The sequence below is a fragment of the Portunus trituberculatus genome, chromosome 18 (assembly GCF_017591435.1).
Source record: "Portunus trituberculatus isolate SZX2019 chromosome 18, ASM1759143v1, whole genome shotgun sequence".
In the NCBI taxonomy this organism is placed as follows: Eukaryota; Metazoa; Arthropoda; class Malacostraca; order Decapoda; family Portunidae; genus Portunus; species Portunus trituberculatus.
Genome location: NC_059272.1, coordinates 8,567,050 through 8,587,049, shown reverse-complemented (window position 1 = coordinate 8,587,049; position 20,000 = coordinate 8,567,050). Strand labels below are relative to the sequence as shown.

General features: G+C 45.0%; 2 protein-coding genes across 2 annotated transcripts in view; both read right to left on the bottom strand.

Moving 5' to 3' along the window:
- Positions 1-11,563, bottom strand: part of LOC123505902 (glypican-4-like) — a 178,540-nt gene extending 166,977 nt beyond the window's left edge. Inside the window, exon 1 of the mRNA XM_045257749.1 lies at positions 11,144-11,563. Within this exon, the coding sequence (XP_045113684.1) occupies positions 11,144-11,312 (169 nt within the window). The 5' untranslated portion in view covers positions 11,313-11,563. The remainder of the gene's footprint in view (positions 1-11,143) is intronic.
- Positions 11,564-16,749: 5,186 nt separating this feature from the next.
- LOC123505772 overlaps positions 16,750-20,000 on the bottom strand; it is a 7,050-nt gene continuing 3,799 nt past the window's right edge. The window contains exons 3-4 of the mRNA XM_045257444.1: positions 17,881-18,106; positions 16,750-17,162 (exon numbers count right to left, since the gene is read on the bottom strand). Of these exons, the coding sequence (XP_045113379.1) occupies positions 16,750-17,162; positions 17,881-18,106 (639 nt within the window). The remainder of the gene's footprint in view (positions 17,163-17,880; positions 18,107-20,000) is intronic.

Sequence of the window (20,000 nt, the reverse complement as noted above, 5' to 3'; positions counted from 1 at the left end):
GGAGTGAGGAGGGAAGAGAAAGAGGGAGGAAAGAGGAACATGGAAGATAGGCCAACTTAGCCGAGAGAGAAGAGGAAGAGGAGGAGGAGGAAGAGGAAGGATTCAGGGAGGTACAGATAAGACTAGCTTAAGGAGGGACGGATTTAGGGAAAAGGGAAGGTAGGAATGGAGTAGGGAGACTGAGAGAAACCTGTATGGTAAGAGAGAGAACAAGAAGCGTGAGGGAGGGAGCGAAGGAGAGATAGTACGAGATTGCACTAGCATGATAGGGGAGCGGTAGAAGGGAAGGGAGAGCAGATTAAACTAGCAGGAGAGGGGAGAGGAAGAGGTGGAAGGGAAGAATGGCAGAGAGGGAGAGAGTGAAAATGGACTGGTATAGGGTGGAAGGGAGGATAAAGGGAGAGGACACTATACTAGAGGGAGGGAGGGAAGTCACAAAGGGAGGAGGAGAGGGAGGGAGGGAGCAAAGTTGATTGGCCTTGCACTGGAGAGAGAGATGGGTGGAGGGACAGCGAGGCAGGATGGCAGGGCTCCTCATGTCACTCCAGCAGGTAATCTGAGGCGACGGCAGAGATGACAGTGGCGGCGGAGGCGGTTGGCAGACAGATCGCAGCCGCCACGAACACTGAATGGTGGAGCCGCTGAGGACGCTGACGACGGCACTGTGCGACACCTGAAGAAGTGCCAGCCGAGGAAGTCTTGCCTTGATTCCTTCGTCGTGGCATTCCTACACATATTAATAATTTTCCACCAGGTTATAGTGGAAATAGCGGCGAATGTGAATGTCTTGTCTCATCCCTTTCTTCGTGGCATCCTTTACCTTGGCGTGGCATAATTTCCCTTGGCAATCTCTAGTGAAAGTTACTAGATATTTCAAGGGTGTTTTCATGGTTTTAATAATAGTTTAACGAGGATTATATGCATCAAAGGGGAAAAACACCCTGAATAGCTCAACCAATCGTCTCTGACACTTAAAGTCAATCAAAACAATGCGCTTAAGAATACAGGTCACTTACTACGAGGCCCTGACACGTGAAGCCATCCTATCATTCTCATGGTCCGAAGATGAGGCTCCACATTGTCCCTATAAAGACGTATTAAGGCGACGCTATAATCCTACGCCTAAGTACTTCGATCCTGGAGTTCCCAGTAAGCCTCGTGACTCGAGAGAGAGAGAGAGAGAGAGAGAGAGAGAGAGAGAGAGAGAGAGAGAGAGAGAGAGAGAGAGAGAGAGAATATCAATGTGTTTATGCATTGATATTCTGGTTCGTATACTTAAATTTGCCTGTCTTATCTCTACTAACTTTAACAAGTTATGTATAAATCGCTGGAGTTCTCAAGGATGTTTTTCGTGATTATAGAGACACTTTCTGGATCATTAACGGGAAAAGCACAGGGGAATCATGTTGTACATACGTGCAGCCTTTGAAAACTTCCTGATGGACCCTAAAGCTTTGAATAGCACGAGCCTCTCAGTCTAAAAACCCAAAACGACCTTTTCTCTTTAACCTTTCTATAGGCATTCCCAGAAACCTTGTGTCCGAGCTATTGCTGACTCCCATCTCCACTACAGACCCCACTGCTGACTCCCATTTCTGAGCGTCCTTTGGTCGTCCCTCGCGGCGTGTGTGGCGACTCTCCCAGTGCCTCGCCTCTTCTCGCCGCCCACGAAGCCAAATGAAAGAGGCGGCCCCCATAGAGGCACCAAAGTCCAATTTCGGATGCCAAGAGCGTAATCGAATTAGACGCCACCATTCCGCCATCTTGCTCCCTCCTCCTCCTCCTCCTCCCACTTCCACTGGTCCTATCCTCCCACAACAGCAGCAGCAAGCGGCGTGAAGAGTAGCCGCGTGCGAGGCCGCCATTAGCGTCAGCGGACACCCATAATGCACCACGGCCGCCCTCGCATTTCCATAAAGGACGAGACGGAGTTAAAATGGAAGATCGTGTACCAGCCTCAGACAAACACAACCCGTAGATCTCCTTACTAAATCCCTGCCTCCACTACCTCCACTCCACTGCCTCAACACGGCCCCCTCCCCGCCACAGCCGCCAGCCAGCCAGCCAGCCACCCAGCACCGGCGGATCTCCCACCCTGATACACCCAAACATTTGCTGGCCAGCGCTTTACTTCAATTACACATTCTTGCCGCCAGATGGATATTTCCCACGTAATGGCGCCTCCCAGCGATCCTGCACCAGGGGAATCGCGCACGTGTGTCATCAGGCTGTCGTGCTGCTGCTGCTGCTGCCGGCCACTACTGCTGGAGGTTCTATTTACCCTCTACTGAATGTTCTATGTAACCTTTAGCTCTTTTTCGCAGCGAAGCCACGAGTTACAACGGGTGTCTGCGCGCCCACACACACACACACACACACACACACACATGGAAAAAAAACTGCCAGATCAGAGCAGGACTACTAAATACACGACTCTCTCTCTCTCTCTCTCTCTCTCTCTCTCTCTCTCTCTCTCTCTCTCTCTCTCTGTCGACCGGGAGGTTTACGCGGCGGAGATAAAGCCAGTGTCAATAATATACTACGTTGAACTTCCAAATGTAACCTCTAAACCTTTCCTGCACTGGAGAACAGCAGACGGCGACACACTATGCTCTCTTACTTCTCTCTCTCTCTCTCTCCCTCCCTTCCTCCCTCCTTCCTTCCTTCCTTCCTTCCTTCCGTAACTAGAAAATAGTAGAAAAGCAAGAAGAGGAAAGGGAAGGAATTAAAAAGGTCAGTTTACTTCCCTTTCCTCCATCAGGTCAATTTTTTTTCTCTCTTCTTTACTGCGGTGGAGGAAAAAAAAAAGACTGGTTTCCTTCCTTCTCTTCTTCTTCTTCCTCCTCCCTGGCAGCTCCACCAATTAGCCCACCTCTGACCCAAACGCCTGTAATTAGGTAGCACCACACCCACCCACCCACCAACCCACCACCACAACCACATCCCCACCCCCTCCGCTACCCACCCACTACCCACCCTCATCCACTACCACAAAACTCCCTACTCCCTTTCCCCCCCTCCCCTTGCCTAACGAATGGCCCCGCTTTATGAAACAGCCGAGTTAAGGACGCCGCGACCTTTAGAAAAAAATAATAAAGTAAATAAGATATATAAATTCCCGACGAAGTTCTTTTTCTCTTCAGTAGAACGCCGGTAGTTATTATTATTTTTCTTTTCCTTTCTATTTTCGGTCCTGCTTCGGAGACGTGTTCATCACATTTATTTTACGAGAGACGAAGAATGGGCGGGTCACGAGTGTGTGTGTGTGTGTGTGTGTGTGTGTGTGTGTGTGTGTGTGTGTGTGTGTGTGTGTGTGTGTGTGTGTGTAGGTGGATGGAAGAATGGATATGTGGATGGATGTGTGTGTGTAAGCGAGACACGAGTGAGTGGTGTAGATGGATTTGTGGAAGGGTGTGTTAGTGGCTGAGTGGACGAGTGGGTGAGGTGGACAGGTGAGGTGGGCTGGCAGGCGGGCAGGTGTTCCACAGGCTTTATTCCTGCATTTTTTCTTGCTGGGTTTGGAGAGCCACGCAACCCCGCCAGTCAGCCAATCACAGCCCAGAGTGGAGGTCTCTTAATACTGCCGACCAATCAGACTCGAATCTCAAGACCGCAATATGACGACACAAGTGGCTGCGCATATACGTCTTTGAATTCACGCTTCCTTACGCTAAATTCATCATATTCCAATTAAGATTAAAAAAAAAAAATTTCTTAGGCAACATTTTTTTTTTTTTATTTCGCTCTCTTATTATTTTGTTAATATTCTACGTTCATGTTTCATACTTCATACATTTCTGGATTTCATATCATTTAAAATATTCCAGTAGCCTGCATTATCATTACTCCGGTATGGAAAGGTAAGGTAAGGTATTTTTTCTATGCAGGAGGAAAGCCAGGTATGGTATGGTATGGTATGGTATGGTAAGGTGAGGTAAGGTAAGTTAAAGGTAAGGTAAGGTAAGATAAGGTATGGTAAGGTATGGTAAGGTATGGTAAGGTAAGGTAAGTTAAAGGTAAGGCAAGGTAAGGTAAGGTATGGTAAGGTAAGGTAAGGTAAGGTAAGGTAAGGTATAATGAAATAAGGTAAAAGTTAGGTAGAGTAGGTTAGGTAAGGATAGCAACATACTTCTCCTATTACCAGTATTAGAAATAATCACCTTCCATTAATATCTTTGACACATCATTGCATCATTACCACATTAACGTCTCATTTCCTAATCTCTTCCGCCAACATCAGCCTACTCTCCCAGCAATCAACACACACACACACACACACACACACACACACACACACACACACACACACACACACACAGCCATGTAGCTCAGTGGTTAGAGCGCTGGCTTCACAAGCCAGAGGACCGGGGTTCGATTCCCCGGCCGGGTGTGTCTCCTTTCACGTGTAGCCCCTGTTCACCTAGCAGTGAGTAGGTACGGGATGTAAATCGAGGAGTTGTGACCTTGTTGTCCCGGTGTGTGGTGTGTGCCTGGTCTCAGGCCTATCCAAAGATCGGAAATAATGAGCTCTGAGCTCGCTCCGTAGGGTAACGTCTGGCTGTCTCGTCAGAGACTGCAGCAGATCATACAGTGAAATACACACACACACACACACACATACACACACACACACACACACACACACACACACACACACACACACACACACACACACACACACACACACACACACCCACACCCACACACACACACACTTCAATACCCTACAGAACTCCTTCCGGTTTCCATTTACGCAACCCTCTCTCACTGCATTCATATAACTCAAATGTGTCTTTAACCCTTGCATTCATATCACACACTACTGATTACTCGCACCAAGACATCATTGCACTTTACCACCACCTCCAAACGCCCACCACTCCCGGACGACTCGGGGATCTGCCACGAGAGGACAGGCGAAGCAGCAGAGTGACCCTGAGTTAAGGATGCTGGTGTTAGGAGGCTGTGAGAGGCAAAGTGGGACCAGTGCGGTATCGGATGGCAGAAAAAAAGTAGCTAAGAAAGGACTATAAGGTTAACAAAAGGTGAATTAACTGACAACACGGATCTCAAAAGGGGATTGAAGGATTGATATTAGGCTGAAGCGAGCGAATATAAACTTAGAAGAAATAAATAAAGGGTTGGAGGACTAAAAAATAGCTGAAGGAAGTGAAGCATTGGAAGAAAAGAATGAGTAATGACAAGACAGGAGAGAGAAAGGGTTGGAGGGAAGATGGATAACTTAGGGGCTGACGAGAGGACTGGCAACATCGAAGTAAGAAGATACTATAAGACTAACACGAAGGAGATGGAAGGCTAACGAGTGATAAGAAGGGACTGGATAACTGACAGCGGAGACTATGAAAGGAACTGGCGGGCCTAAATGGATTATATGAAGGTAAATAGGCTGGATTTGTGGCATAGGCACGTATGGAAGTGGTTGGTAATTGGTAAGACTTCGAAATGAATGGGAATAAAAAGGCCAAAAAGCTGAGATTAATAAGAAATGAATGGGCAAGTAAAGAAAGCCTGAAGGAAGAAAAGGCAAGTATTGATTTAAGATGGTGTGTTTATTTATATTCAGATTCCTTTGTTAACTATTCTTCCGTCGCATTATTGGTTTCTATTTTGATCCACCCATTATAGTTTCTTCCCCTCCTCCACCTTTTTGCTCCTCGCTCCTAACCACGGCAAACATTCCTGACACAAAAATAAAATCGTTAGTCCGTCTGGAGAAGGGCAAGGTAGGTGTAAGTTAGGAAGTGTTGTGGTGATGGCGGTAGTGATGCTATTGTTGTTGTTATCGTCGTCGTCGTTGGTGGTGGTGGTGGTGGTGGTGGTGGTGGTGGTGTTGTTGTAAAATGATACTAATATATTACTTTAAACACACACACACACACACACACACACACACACACACACACACACACACACACACACACGAATACTACACTTTTGCGAGTACTAAATAAAAATAGGTAGGTACACACACACACACACACACACACACACACACACACACACACACACACACACACACACACACAGCCTAAACACACAAAATATTAAACATGTACTGTACACACAAAATGCTGTACAGTCACGCAAGGATACACTTCTAAATACATTATCCTGCACAAAACCACTACATAAAACTCAACTACTAAGCACAAGAAGAGAATGAGAGAGAAAAAAAATATCCCTTTGATGTAGGTTTTAAAAAGAAGGCAACACGCACGAGAGAGAGAGAGAGAGAGAGAGAGAGAGAGAGAGAGAGAGAGAGAGAGAGAGAGAGAGAGAGAGAGAGAGAGAGAGAGAGAGAGAGAGACGTTAAGAAGCCTATAATTTAACCATGGGAGGAGTCCACACTTCACGCCATGGATAATAAAAACTAGCTAAATTTGTCCTTCTATAAAACTGAGGAAAAATAAATAAAGAAAGAAACATATAAATGCATATATGATCATCCATCCAACACGCCAATAACTTCACTTACCCCGTGCCAATCCTACGAGATAATAATAATAATAATAATACGAAAATAGAGAGACAAAATATACAAAACCGATAAACAGAAGCTGACCACCTACTAAAATACACACAAAAAATCTTCACAAAATAATATGAAGACGATTCTTAACACATACGAGAGAGAGAGAGAGAGAGAGAGAGAGAGAGAGAGAGAGAGAGAGAGAGAGGCACGGACGAGAAGAAAAGCCCCGACAAAATATTGGCTTTTACTGACTGGCCTGACGTCGCTGACACACACAACAGCATCCACCTTCATCCCGCACACAAAGGAGAGAGGTTCATGGCTTTTACTATCGCATTGATTAGCCCAGTTGACGGTTCTTTGGGCGCGGAGGAGATGTGGCGAAGATAAGAAGCGGCCGAGACAGGAAGGAGCCGACGAAAAGTAATAATAATGCTACCACCTAATGATACTAATGATAAAGTTTAATAATAAGTTGATAATGGCGTGAAGATGAAAGCGCGGTAAAAAGAAGTGCAGTAATAAAGTATGGACCATGGATAAAATGTTTGTTTTGAAGGGAAGGGTTGAAAGAGAGAGAGAGAGAGAGAGAGAGAGAGAGAGAGAGAGAGAGAGAGAGAGAGAGAGAGAGAGAGAGAGAGAGAGAGAGAGAGAGAGAGAGAGAGAGAGAGAGAGAGAGAGAGAGAGAGAGGGGAGGAAAAGGGTGAAAACAAAAACCAAAGATGAAGTACCGATGGCAGATGAAGGGTTGAGAGAGAGAGAGAGAGAGAGAGAGAGAGAGAGAGAGAGAGAGAGAGAGAGAGAGAGAGAGAGAGGCAATAAGGAGGTGGGTGGCGGAGTGCTTGGCGTTGGCTGTTTCTGCAGGAGCCCCGCCCTCCCTTCTGATCCGCTGTAAACAAAGGAGGCGTCCCGCTACCTACCTACCTTCAGAGAGAGAGAGAGAGAGAGAGAGAGAGAGAGAGAGAGAGAGAGAGAACAGGCAGAAGTTGGTACAGACGTTACGTAAACACACAGTTCCACTAAACGCACATTTATCCTTCTGATGCTTGACTGAAAACTTTCTGTTGGAACCACCCGTCTACACACACACACACACACACACACACCGGCGGACTACATACAGAGACTACAGAGAGCGCACAAAACAAACACACATACGCACGCAAGAATGCATTAATAACATTCATGAAACAGCAAATGACTGAGCGCTGCTGTTGGTATATACGAGAAACACGCACGGAAATAAAAGAGGCACATTAGCTACAGCCGTGAAGGGTGATTATCGTACATCAAAGAACGATACCGGCACTCACGCCCGATGTACGATGGCTAGCTAAGAGAGAACGTCCACTTCAGGATATAGTAGCAACATTGAGAGAAGTCGTCTTATCTTGGTTGTTGTTTTAATTATGTTATTGTGCTTTGTTTCAAGGCATTTTCCTTTCTTTCTGCTATGACGATTTCAGGACTAAAATTAAGAAGAGTCACCTTATCTTGATCCTTGTTCTAATTATACAATTGTGGCTTGTGTTTTGCCTTTTTTTTTTTTTTTTTTTGTGTGTGTGTGTGTGCAACATCTATCTCATGTTTCATAGCCGCGTGTCACTCACTACATACATGCACCGGACGCGGAGAATGGCCTGAACTGGACAGTTAATGAAGAATGGACATAGATACACTGAGAGAGAGAGAGAGAGAGAGAGAGAGAGAGAGAGAGAGAGAGAGAGAGAGAGAGAGAATGATACAAACTGCGTGCCGTAAAGCTTGGCTATTTTATATGTGTACTTTGTTAGTTTATACCTCCCTTTGTTTCCCTCACTGTATAAAAATTGGACAAACATGTACGCACGTACGTATAAGCCGTGTGTGTGTGTGTGTGTGTGTGTGTGTGTGTGTGTGTGTGTGTGTGTGTGTGTGTGTGTGTGTGTGTGTGTGTGTGTGTGGTGTCATGCGTGCGCGGAGCCTGTGATAAAATGTATGAAATTAGCTGGGCCAACATGCGTGTGTGGCTCCTGATAAGGTAATAAGAAATCCATATTTATGTGCAGTTCCTTGGGCGGGCGTGTCTCATGGCGGTGGCTCGTGTTGTTATGCCCCGCCGGGAACCCTACGACAGGGACACCTGGCTAATTTTACCTGAGATTTACCTTTGATAACTTAGTGTTGATTCAGGGGTTCTTGGATTGCAGGGTCTCTCTCTCTCTCTCTCTCTCTCTCTCTCTCTCTCTCTCTCTCTCTCTCTCTCAGTGTGTCCATGTCCATTCTTCATTAGCTGTCTAGTCCAGGCCATTCTCCGCGTCCGGTACATGTAACCCTTCATTGCGCCTCCCACTCCTTGTCCATCCCTGCCCCCTCCCCTCCAGTCATTTCGCCTGGCTCGCACGAAAGCTTGCCAAGGAAAGTGTGAAAAGACAGTGAAGAGGAGGAGAATGGTCGGTATGGCGGTGGGTCCTGATCGCCTCAAGTAAAACATGGGGGCGTAACTCTTGACACGAAGCTAACAATTGCCTTCCCACTCGAGCCCCGTTAGGAGTACGAAAGAAGGAAGGAAGGGAGGCAGCCACGGGGATTGACTGGGCCGCGGCGCACAAACTGTAGTGCTAGCAGAAGGTGCAGACTCAATGTAAAAGGGAAGGTGGGGACATTTGCATGGCGCGAGGTCTTGTGAAACCTCTAATTTGTTCCCCGTATCGCAGCGTCTCTTTACGGTTAAGGGCGACAGGTACTTGTAGCAGGTGTATCGTGCTTCCTGAAATTGCTCCGCGTGTATACTTTTTGCTCCTTCTTCATCACGTGAGGAGGAATTAGTGTTCTCGTGATCCGCCAGTCCTCGTCCGTCATACGAGTAGAAATGTCCTGCCGCAAACATGAGCGCGGAATAAGATCGTCTCAGCACACGCCACAGAGGTTTTAAGAGGCCCCAAGGTTCATCCACAACAATGCAGCCACAGATGAACCCAGCCCTCACCCTCCGCACAGAATGAATGAGGTGCTCACTGCTCACTGCCTATGTCCTCATCCTCCAGACAGGCTTCCCTCTTCCTTCCATCCCAGCCCAACGCCCTTACTCAACTCCACCCCTTTCCACGAACGCTCCTTGAAATGCTCACTCACAATGCATCGTGGATTCGTGTTGTGTCCTCTATATCAGATACAGGGCCACACCTGCACCTCAGCGTCTCTCCATCTCTTACAGTACCTTGAAAAACCCGTCCTCCAGCCTTATACACGATCAGCCTTTCTTACCACGCACTTAACGCAAGCACTGCCCTACTCTATTGATTATTTTACGCTCTCACTAAAGCTCCTCTGTTCTTGGGAAGAATAGAGGCCCTATCTCTTAGCTTTTATCATCTGCCTAAGTGTGTACGTTCCCTCCCGGTGAAATCTACGGCAATTTCCGCATTTTATAACCATGTATTTTACTTGTGATATAATATGCGTACGTCGCTCTTTTTCTTTACTCCACTTTATGCCCCCCCTTCTCTCTCTCTCTCTCTCTCTCTCTCTCTCTCTCTCTCTCTCTCTCTCTGGGAATCTCAGTACATAACCTTCACTGCGCATGCACATCGACATAATAATATATACATGGATATGCCACCTAATTTAAGAGAGTATGCTGGCTTCTGTGCAGGGCGGTAAATTCGTGGGGTTAAAGTACACAGAAAACACAACAAAAGAACAACACCTCTGGGACTTATAAATGGACGCAGGACCCCTTAAGTGTGTGCCCTCTGACGTGAAGACGTTGTTAATTAAAGCAGTAGTGCTGGTGACACATTGTAACTGGTGCAATACGCTTAACACAATGAGACGTTAAGATATCCAGGGACGAGGACTCACGCTCTCCCGGGTGCATATTATTACCTGCGATATTACCTGCAAGAGTTCCCTAAGCTGAACCATGGGAGGAAGGGGAGGATGCCTCGCTATCTGCCAATACCCACGTCTCTGCCACTCAGGGTGTTATACAAATTAATGCTCAACCTTTAAATCTTTTCGTTATGCTTGTAGTTCGTGGCCACACTTTCGTATACACAAATGAGCATGACTTCCGCAGTTTACCTTGCTCATCATCTTCATTCCCACGACTCTTAGGGTGACCGCAAAGTCTGAGGACACACACACACACACACACACGGGGTCGGGCTGCGTGGCGCCCCATGCCAATTCTTTCCCACCTCATGTTGATTTTAAAGTAAAATTAAGAATACATCTCCCTTAGGCTTAAGACGTAGGCCTACAGTGTCAACACCTAATGAATCACATGCCATTTGAGTGCACAAGGGCGCTCCTCACGCCGCCACGCCAGGGCACCCCGCGCCGCCAGATAAAGCTACATTGTATACTAAGTGGCCCGCCCGGCGCCTGTGTGATGAGTGACGCCTGCATGCGAGGCAGCGAGTCCCGGCGACCTCCACGAGACAAGCCTTCCAGCAACGGCCGAAACGTGAACAGGAAAGCGCGCAATGCTACACACAATGCATGGCAGTATTACCCATACAGAGGGAAGAGCACGGCGCCTGGGGCCCTAGGAGTGGTGGGAGGGAGAAGCGAGGGCAGGAGGGAGGGAAGAGGGAACGTTCATACAAACCCTCCGGATAGAAGGGCGGCTTTCTGCTGCAGGAGACGCAGGTCTCTGACACCTACCTGGTACAGGTTGCGACGGGACGGTCTCGCGGAAGCCCGGGCCCTGGTAGACACTCTTGACGGCGGAACAGGATTCGCTGGCGACGGCGGCAGCGGAGGGGACGTCCACCGCTAACCACAGCATCACCGCCACCGCCGCTGCCCAGCACACACGCTCCCTCCTCGCCATTCTCCACCTACAAAAATGCAGCACACCTCGCACACTTATCTACGAAGCTCCCTCCCACACCCACGCTGCCCTGAGTGGTGGTGGTGGTGGTGGAAAGGCGAGGAGACGAGGTTTCCTGTGATCGAACCCTTAGGGAGAGCTCGATTCTCCGACACCGCCTAAGCCGCTACACTACACTTTCATTTTGGGTGAACGGAACCCAGACACTCCCTCCCCCACCAAGAGACCACAGACGACTCGTTTGAGGTCTCGACCCGGACTGTGGCGTCAGACCAACGTCTTGTACAAGCTTACACATTATTTTAGCATTTCCATTACAAACAACTTTCTACTCTGGTTCTACGTGACATTCTATATTTAAGCCATGGAACGCTGACTGTATCATTGCATTTTGTAGATAAATATGACATGGAAGGAAATCGATTTTTAGTTACTTATACGTCCGCCAGGCGCGTGATCCCCTGCCCCCTCCCACGGACCGCCTCCCCATCTGATCCTCTTCCCCCATCCTGGTGGCTCCCCAAACCCGCCTTTCGTAGCAGCAGCTGTTCCGTTTTCCACCTCACACACCATCTGCATCCAATTCTCCCTGGTATCTGCAAAATATGCCCAGAACTTTGTCGTGCAGGCTGGCATGGTGGTGTAGGTCGCAAAACAAAGGAAAGCCACAAACAGAGTGGCAACACAACGCCGCCGAGCTGAACAACACAAACACAACCGGGACGGCGTGTGTGTGTGTGTGTGTGTGTGCCAGACAGAGCCAGACGGAGTTTTGCGAGAATAATTGTGGAAGATCGATCAGGAGAGAGAGAGGGAGGAGGAGAGGGGGAGGGAAAAAAGCCCATGGTATACAAGTTAACGGATGTCCTCACAGCTGCGTTCGGGTCACAGTCAAGCTCACCCCTGCCCGCTGTTTACGCCACTGCTCGCCGTGTAGACGCACAGAGGTTGCATGAACTTAACCAAGTAATTTTTTTTTTTTTTTCAAATTGGCACCTAAGTTACATCTCAACTAAGCTGGGAAACAATACCATTAACATTCCTATCAGTGTCTACCACTCTAGCTAAAGCGTTTTCCTCAAACAGTAACTTATATCCGTGAAACACAAGCTGTGCGTTCAAGTCCCTGCCTGTGCTTGTCCTTGAGATTACGAACACGCAGACAGGGCACTACCATCACACAGGGACGACTCGCAAAATAATTACAGGCGAGGTTATGAGCTTAAGTAAGATAAGGAGATTGCGTGGCGGATGGCTGGTTAGCGGAGAGGAGAAAAGAGAAGATGAGAAAGATAGGACAAAGCGAGTGAAGAGGAAAAGGAGGATGAAGAGGAAGAATAGAGCTAGTCAAGGCAATAATGAAGAATGGGGATGATAATGAAAGAAGGAATATACATACAGACGCAGGAACTATGTAAGACTTTGGGTGTGGAGAATAAAGCAGCAAACGATGTGAATGAAAATTATTCTCCGAGAGACTGAGCGTGAGTGGGAGAGAAGCCAGAATGTGTGGTGGTGGATGTGGCACTGAGGTGAGAATACAAATAATTGGCTTCCATTGAGTTAAAGGATTAGAGATTACGACGGAAAGGGGAAAGGAAGGGAAACTAGAAATAAAAAATGAACGATATTGAAAAATAAAGTAAACAAAAATGTAATGAAGTGAATTATATTACAGCAAATGAATACATGAGCAAGGTAGGAAAATGAAGAAAGGAATGCAAAAACACAAACTGGAAAGGAAGAGAGAGAGAGAGAGAGAGAGAGAGAGAGAGAGAGAGAGAGAACAAACTAGTAGTGAACAGCTAATGCAAGAACGCTAATGAAGGACCTCGCTGTAGTAGTCAAGGTCATGGGAGAGGAGGAGACGCAGGCAGGACACTAGAAGTAATGCGTGCAGCATGTAACTTTGCAAACTCCTTGACGGCACAGATTCACGTTACTGCAGTGTGAAGGAGAAGGAGGTGGAGGAGGAGTATGGAAAAGAAGCATAAGACAAAGACGATGATGACGAAGATGATCATGAAAAAAAGAAGATAAGTAAAGGATGGATGTACGAACAAGGAACAAAAAAAGAAGTCAATGACCTTTCCTTTAGAAGTTCCAAGAAAGGAGAAGGAGGAGAAAATAGGAGAAGACGAGGAACAACAACAAGATGATGGTGATGATGATGATAAAAACGATAACAAAATAGGGAAAAACGAAAAGAATAGAGACAAATATTTCATAATGCGTACACAAATTGTTTTTGGAAAGGAGCAAAAGAAAGGAGAGAGAGAGAGAGAGAGAGAGAGAGAGAGAGAGAGAGAGAGAGAGAGAGAGAGAGAGAGAGAGAGAGAGAGAGAGATGGAGAGTGAGTAAGGAAAAGGATACGACAAAAACAAATAAAATAAAAAAAAGACTAAAAAGCAGACGAAACAAAATAAGACACCTCGCCACCAGTGAACACAAGAGAGCCAAACAAACCAAGAGGAACTGTACGTGGAATTAGTGGCATCTGAGTCCACTAGAAAGAGAATACGAAACATTTGGGGTTCCTCACGCACACGCTGCCCTCGAGGATGACTCACATGGGTACGCTTCTCGGCGGTTTATGGGCATGTCTCGCGATGGGGTCGTAATGGCTATGGGAGGAGGAGGAGGAGAAGGAGGAGGAAAGAGAGAGAGATGGAGAGAGTTCAGGTAAGGTTAGTTGAGGCCAGGTGATTCAGTGGATCTTCCTACTTACTTGTATGCAAGAGTACTGGAGAAGTAAGAGGAGGAGGAGGAGGAGGAGGAGGAGGAGGAGGAGGAGTTGATGGTGGTGGTAGTGCATGCGAGAAAGAAGAAGAAGAAGAAAATAAAAAGGTGATGGTGATGATGATGATGATGATGATGAAGATGGTGATGATGATGAAATAAAGAAGAAGAAGAAGAAGAAGAAAAGAAAGAAAAACAGAACCAACAACAACAGCAGCAGCAGCAACAACAACAGCAACAACAACAACAACAACAACAACAACAAATAGTGATAGATGCTTAAGGATACATAAGAGCGTTAAGGTGCTCTGATGAATAATGAAAAATGTCTATATATTGGAATACAGTAAGGAATGAAACAATGAAGGTTATATCACAGAATACAGTATGCACGTGTCAGTTTCTACCTACTCATATATACAACGTAGATACTTGAAATATAACACTGCGCTTCGTTTTTTTTTTTTTTTTTTTATGGCTATTTTTAGATTTCAGATCATTCTACAGTACCTTGTCGTCTTCCTCTTCTTTCTCCTCTTATATCATGTTCGTATGTTTGCTCATTTGTTAATTTATGTTTTTCTTTTTTTCGTGTCTTTCATTTTATGCTCTCTCTCTCTCTCTCTCTCTCTCTCTCTCTCTCTCTCTCTCTCTTTCCTCCTTTCCAAAAATAATGTATATGTATTGTAATGTATTTGTCTCTACTCTTTTTGTTTTTTCCCTGTTATTTTGTCTATTCCTTCTCGTCTCATTTATTTTCTTGAAATGACGTGAAATAAAAGATAAACTAAGAATGTACAGTATTTAAGCATAATTTTTCAAAGCTGGCTGAGACACGAGAAAATAAACTTGAAATACATGGAAGGTCTGTGAAGATTTGACTTTTTGTGAATGTATCGTAAATAGTAGATATTTACTTATTTTCCTCTATGCCAGCTGTGTATTATAAGGCGTGGACGTGAAAGGGGTGATAAGTGACTGCAAATTACTACGTGCCTTGATGTTTACCGTGAGAATTAACCTGAATTATTTACAAGGAGCATGACTGGTGAATGATAAACTGTCGTACCGTCACACCTAATAGTCACCGTGGACACAATTTTCTTTTCCTGTGCGTCATCGTCATCATCACCACCACGAGTTAAATAGGCAGGTTTCGTTCTTAGGTCAGGTCTTTGTTATTTAGTGGCAGCTTGCCAAGATGGACAGTTATGTGCAACTTGTTCTCGTCTAGTTTCTAGGCCACTCACTCATCAGAGCCTCATCCCACGTATTCCTAAGTCCTTCTGTTGATACTCTAACCTCTCCACAATGATTAAGAAGGCTCAGCTTACTCACTCCGTCATTCTTTTCCTTCCCTCCATGGCGCCAAACAAGGTTCTATGCAACGGTTCCTGCCACTTCCTTAACGCATCCAGTCATAGATAAAAGTGAATAAATAGTGGACTCATTAACAAGTCAAAAGGCAGGGGAAGAAACGCAAACATAAGAGACGAATGAAAAAGGAAATAAGAGCGTGCTGCGGTTTGCATTCTTCTATTCTGTAGTGAATTGTATCCCCACAAATTCTTGACGGGTTAGCTCCTCCCTGCACGACACTCACACGCGGCATCAAACATCGCTTGTTTATAACAAGAAGTGGATGCCTTGAAAGTAAATAAATGAATAAGGTAAAATAAAATGAAAACCCTTTGATACTTTCTAATGCCTTAGTATTCAGCGAGTTTTACCTCTCTCTCTCTCTCTCTCTCTCTCTCTCTCTCTCTCTCTCTCTCTCTGCGTACCCTATCTAAACCCGTGACTCTCCTAGGGCATACATACTTACATGACGCAGCCTGCCCTTGACAACACCCTTCTACAGGTCCACCACTGCGACATAAATGCTGAACAGGAGGCTCGTCAAATAAGTAAGCTAACAAATATTCCTCTGAACATTTACTACTTTATCTTGTTCTTGCATGCCATAAAATATCGAGTCAAAACATAAATAAATAATAGGATGATTACACTTCTCACCCACTCTTATCCCTTAACATCATGTAAACACAAATGTGAAGTCATCAAACTAAATAGATATAACTGAGGTAATAAAAATTTCAGCACAAGGCTTCTATCTCACTTTCCTTCATGAGCACTAAGAATTTGTGGCAGACACGAGTAAACAAACTAGTGCGTAAGAGGGTTAAGGAGTGAATAAGTAACGAAAACATGCTATCTAATTGTGAGGTTGTGGCGCCAGCGTGCTAAGCCATCATGCCACCGCTGCACCTGTTGACAGGTTCCTTGTCCTCACTAGTCTCGCCAGGGTCTCTTGCTGCATCGCCCAGTTTAACAGCTCCAGACATTCTCTGACTGACTTGCGACATTTCCTGCAGAGTCTCTTGAGTATCTTGTGGTAGTGGAGTGCCGCGGCCCATTAGGGGTCTTTTCTGCCGTCTCCTGCTGTCCTTCACCGTCCCCGTACTACCCTTATCTATTGCCTCTGCTTCTTGGACGCTTTCCTCAGCAGGGGCATTCTGTGGCGAGATCACTCCATCGCCACTGTCCCGGCTCCTGCCCCTACTCTGAGTTCTCCTGCCAATGTTCCCCAGATAATCGTGTGCTGTGGACTGTGCAGTGTGTCTTGGACTCCTGACAGGCCACCCTCGTGGTCTGCGGATAAGCAACAGGGGTCGTCGCGGGGAGATCATGGAGTTTGTCATTGACTCCACTGCCTCAAGAGGAGGCTGATGCGTCGAGACCTTCTTAGGTTTTCTTCTCTTGCCTTTTGATGTTTTCTCAGACAAGGCACGCCTTCGAAAGGTGTGGCGTGCCCAGGTTGCATTTTTAAGTCCATTGCGTCCAAGGGAGGACGGTGCGCCGAGATCTTCATGGGTCTTCTTTTCTTGCCTTTTTGGTGTTTTCTAAAGCAAGACGGGTCCTCGAAGGACGTGACGTGTTCAAGTTCTGTCATTATATCCATTGCGTTCAATGAAGGCTGCTGCACCGAGACCTCCTCGGGTATTTTTATAGGGACTTGCTGATGTTTTACGCGGCAGGACGAGTTCTTGGGTGGTGTTTCGTGTTCGGTCTTCATAGGTTGCAAAAACTGTTCCTTGAGCCGAGAAACGTCTGCAAGATTTAGTGACTTAAAGAACTGCCGTGTTTTAGATATTTTCTTTTTCAAGGCCTCAAAGAATCATAAAAAAATACCAAAGACAGCAAAATAACAATGAGTGAAATAGCAATAATGAAAACAAGTTGCTGTATCTAAAAATATATTTACCAAAATTCTATCATGAAATGTTAAGTTTTGTCTATATAAAAGTCTAATGATCTACTGTTACAAGCAAGGGTATAGCTTCTGAGGTATGAGGATAGTGACCCGTGTTGGTGATGAGTCATCACCAACACGTGTCACCATTCTCATATCTCAGCACGCTATGTCCTTGCTTGTAACAGTAGATCATTAGATTTCTATGTGGACAAAACTTGATTTTTCAACTCTCCATTCCAGTAGAGCATCACTGATGAAATACTGGTACGGAGAGTTGAGGAATCACTAGAATTTCTACAAGGTACACAATAACCTTTTGAAATTATTCTGAAAACAGATATCTTTCAATCTAATGAACCTGAGTGAAATAACTTTCAGCTAATAGTGTAAAAGTACAACCTTAGATAGCTGGGAAAATACCTTTGTGATGAAAGAGACACAACAGTTTATGTGCATCAGTACCTCTTTAAGTATTTCCCCCAAAAAATCATTAGTATCAATTTCCTCCTCTGCAACACACCCTTGCTAGTATAGTAATGCTAATGTACAGAAAAACCTCACCAGACATCGCACCTGTATCCAGAAGCTGGCTCAGCACACACAGGTAGGCCTCTGTGTCCTTCTCTTGATGGCAGTCGAAGGCGAAGATAGTGAGGTGCGTGACTTGAGCGAATTTGGACAAAATTTCATAACTCTTGTAATTGGACCAAGCGTGGTTGAACACTCGGTCCAGGCTCACGTCCTGCAGACGCACCTCCAGTACACGCCCGCGGCGACGGTACTGCACCAGTTCACGAGCCTCCAGGAAAGACGCGGGTACACAAGCTTAGAATTATGGCATTACATGATGCATAGTAATAACTGTGAATGATTATGAAGTAGACAAAGGGAGGAGAGGAGTTATGCCAGGTGGCTCTGTGCCTCGGTGATGACCACCAGTGCCTAAACCTCTTAGCTCCCTTCGCGTCCATCAAGCTGTCGTTTGTCATCCAAGGCTGTTACAATCAAAGGAAATAGTTAGCAGTTTTACCGAAAATAGAATTGCGATATTACTTAGAGAAATTGTTACATTTGGATCATGTCAAGATTAGCGAGGAGTTTTCAGAACTAATCCACCAGATGTCACCGCTGCTACATGTCCCTTGCTGACATGAGCTAAATTATTGTTGTATTAAATCCCAGGCGCATACATATGCATAGAACATTGATTATTATGATACTGTTGACATTCTGTATCTACTTCTAAGTATCCTGTATGGATAATTTTGGGAGAAGGTAGTCAAAACAGAAATATTTTTTTGTGATTATCTTGTAATACTGCTATCAATATCTTAAATACGGCATACTACAAGTCTAAAATCTATTGATTTGGACAATGAAAAAGGTAAAAGCTTTGACTGTACTATATAGTATGACCAGCTTACTCAGTAACATTGTGATATATGGGTATAGTTATTTTCGTGGGGATTTTAGCATCGCTTTCATCAAGATCAAGAAGCGGCAAAACAATCGAGCAAAGAATAAGCATATCACTGGACAGCTGTAGAGTGAGGAGAGAGAAATATGTGAAGCTTTCCTCCTCCTCATGGCATAGTGGCATGGACATTACAGCAGGAATTAACTATTTGTCCAACAATGTGTTTGTTAAGTTAAACAGGTAGCCAGCCCAGGTTGGGTTAGACAGCAACACTCGCCAGGATACTCGAGTTGCCTATTCTTAATTAGAATTGTTGTTTCATATACTAGTAAGTTGATCTGTGTGGTTTGGAGTTTTAAGTGACACAGACATGTTGTTTTCATGTTTACTGTCGACTGGATTAATACATTTCCGATCTTTTGGAAATGTGGAGATGACCAAACAAGCCTCAATGCCAATTCACGAGAAAATCAACTTAATATACATTTGTTCATGAATAGGATTTGATTTTGCCTGTGTTACTACTTAGAGGGAATTATGTAGAAAATATATTATAACGAATTATTGCATCTCTGTGCTTATAGAATGACACTGCAGGTATGTTCTATATTATCCCTGTGAGAGCGAATGGGACACGTACTGTGCTACCACCTGGTGACAACCACTAGTTCTGAAAACTCCCCATTACATATTTAGATTTTTTTTTTTTTTATATATAAGAGATGAAACCGGCCAGGTCAACAAAAATTGTAATTAAAAAAAAAAAAAAAAAAGCCCATTAAGATGCTGATCCCCAAACAAGTTCAAAAAATTCTAATCAGAAGTTTTATATTTTTCAATTTTAGATTTTAAATGAAAAATGTATGTGTATGGGCATGTAGTTTTGTGAGAAGGAAAAGAGTTGTCTTTAGAGGACAGGATGTGACTATCCCCTGGTGTTGTGAGACACAGAGAGAAATGTTCAATGAGGTCACAGCTGACTTTCATGATAAGTTCACAGCATCTTCTGAACCAATGCCTGCCAAACTCCACCGTGAGGGAAGGGATTATGCCTCTAGCAATCGTGAATGAACAGTATACTACTACTACTACTACTACTACTACTACTACTACTACTACTACTACTACTACTACTACTACTACTACTACTACTACTACTACTACTACTACTACTACTACTACTACTACTACTACTACTACTACTACTACTACTACTACTACTACTACTATTACTACTACTACTACTACTACTACTACTACTACTACTACTACTATT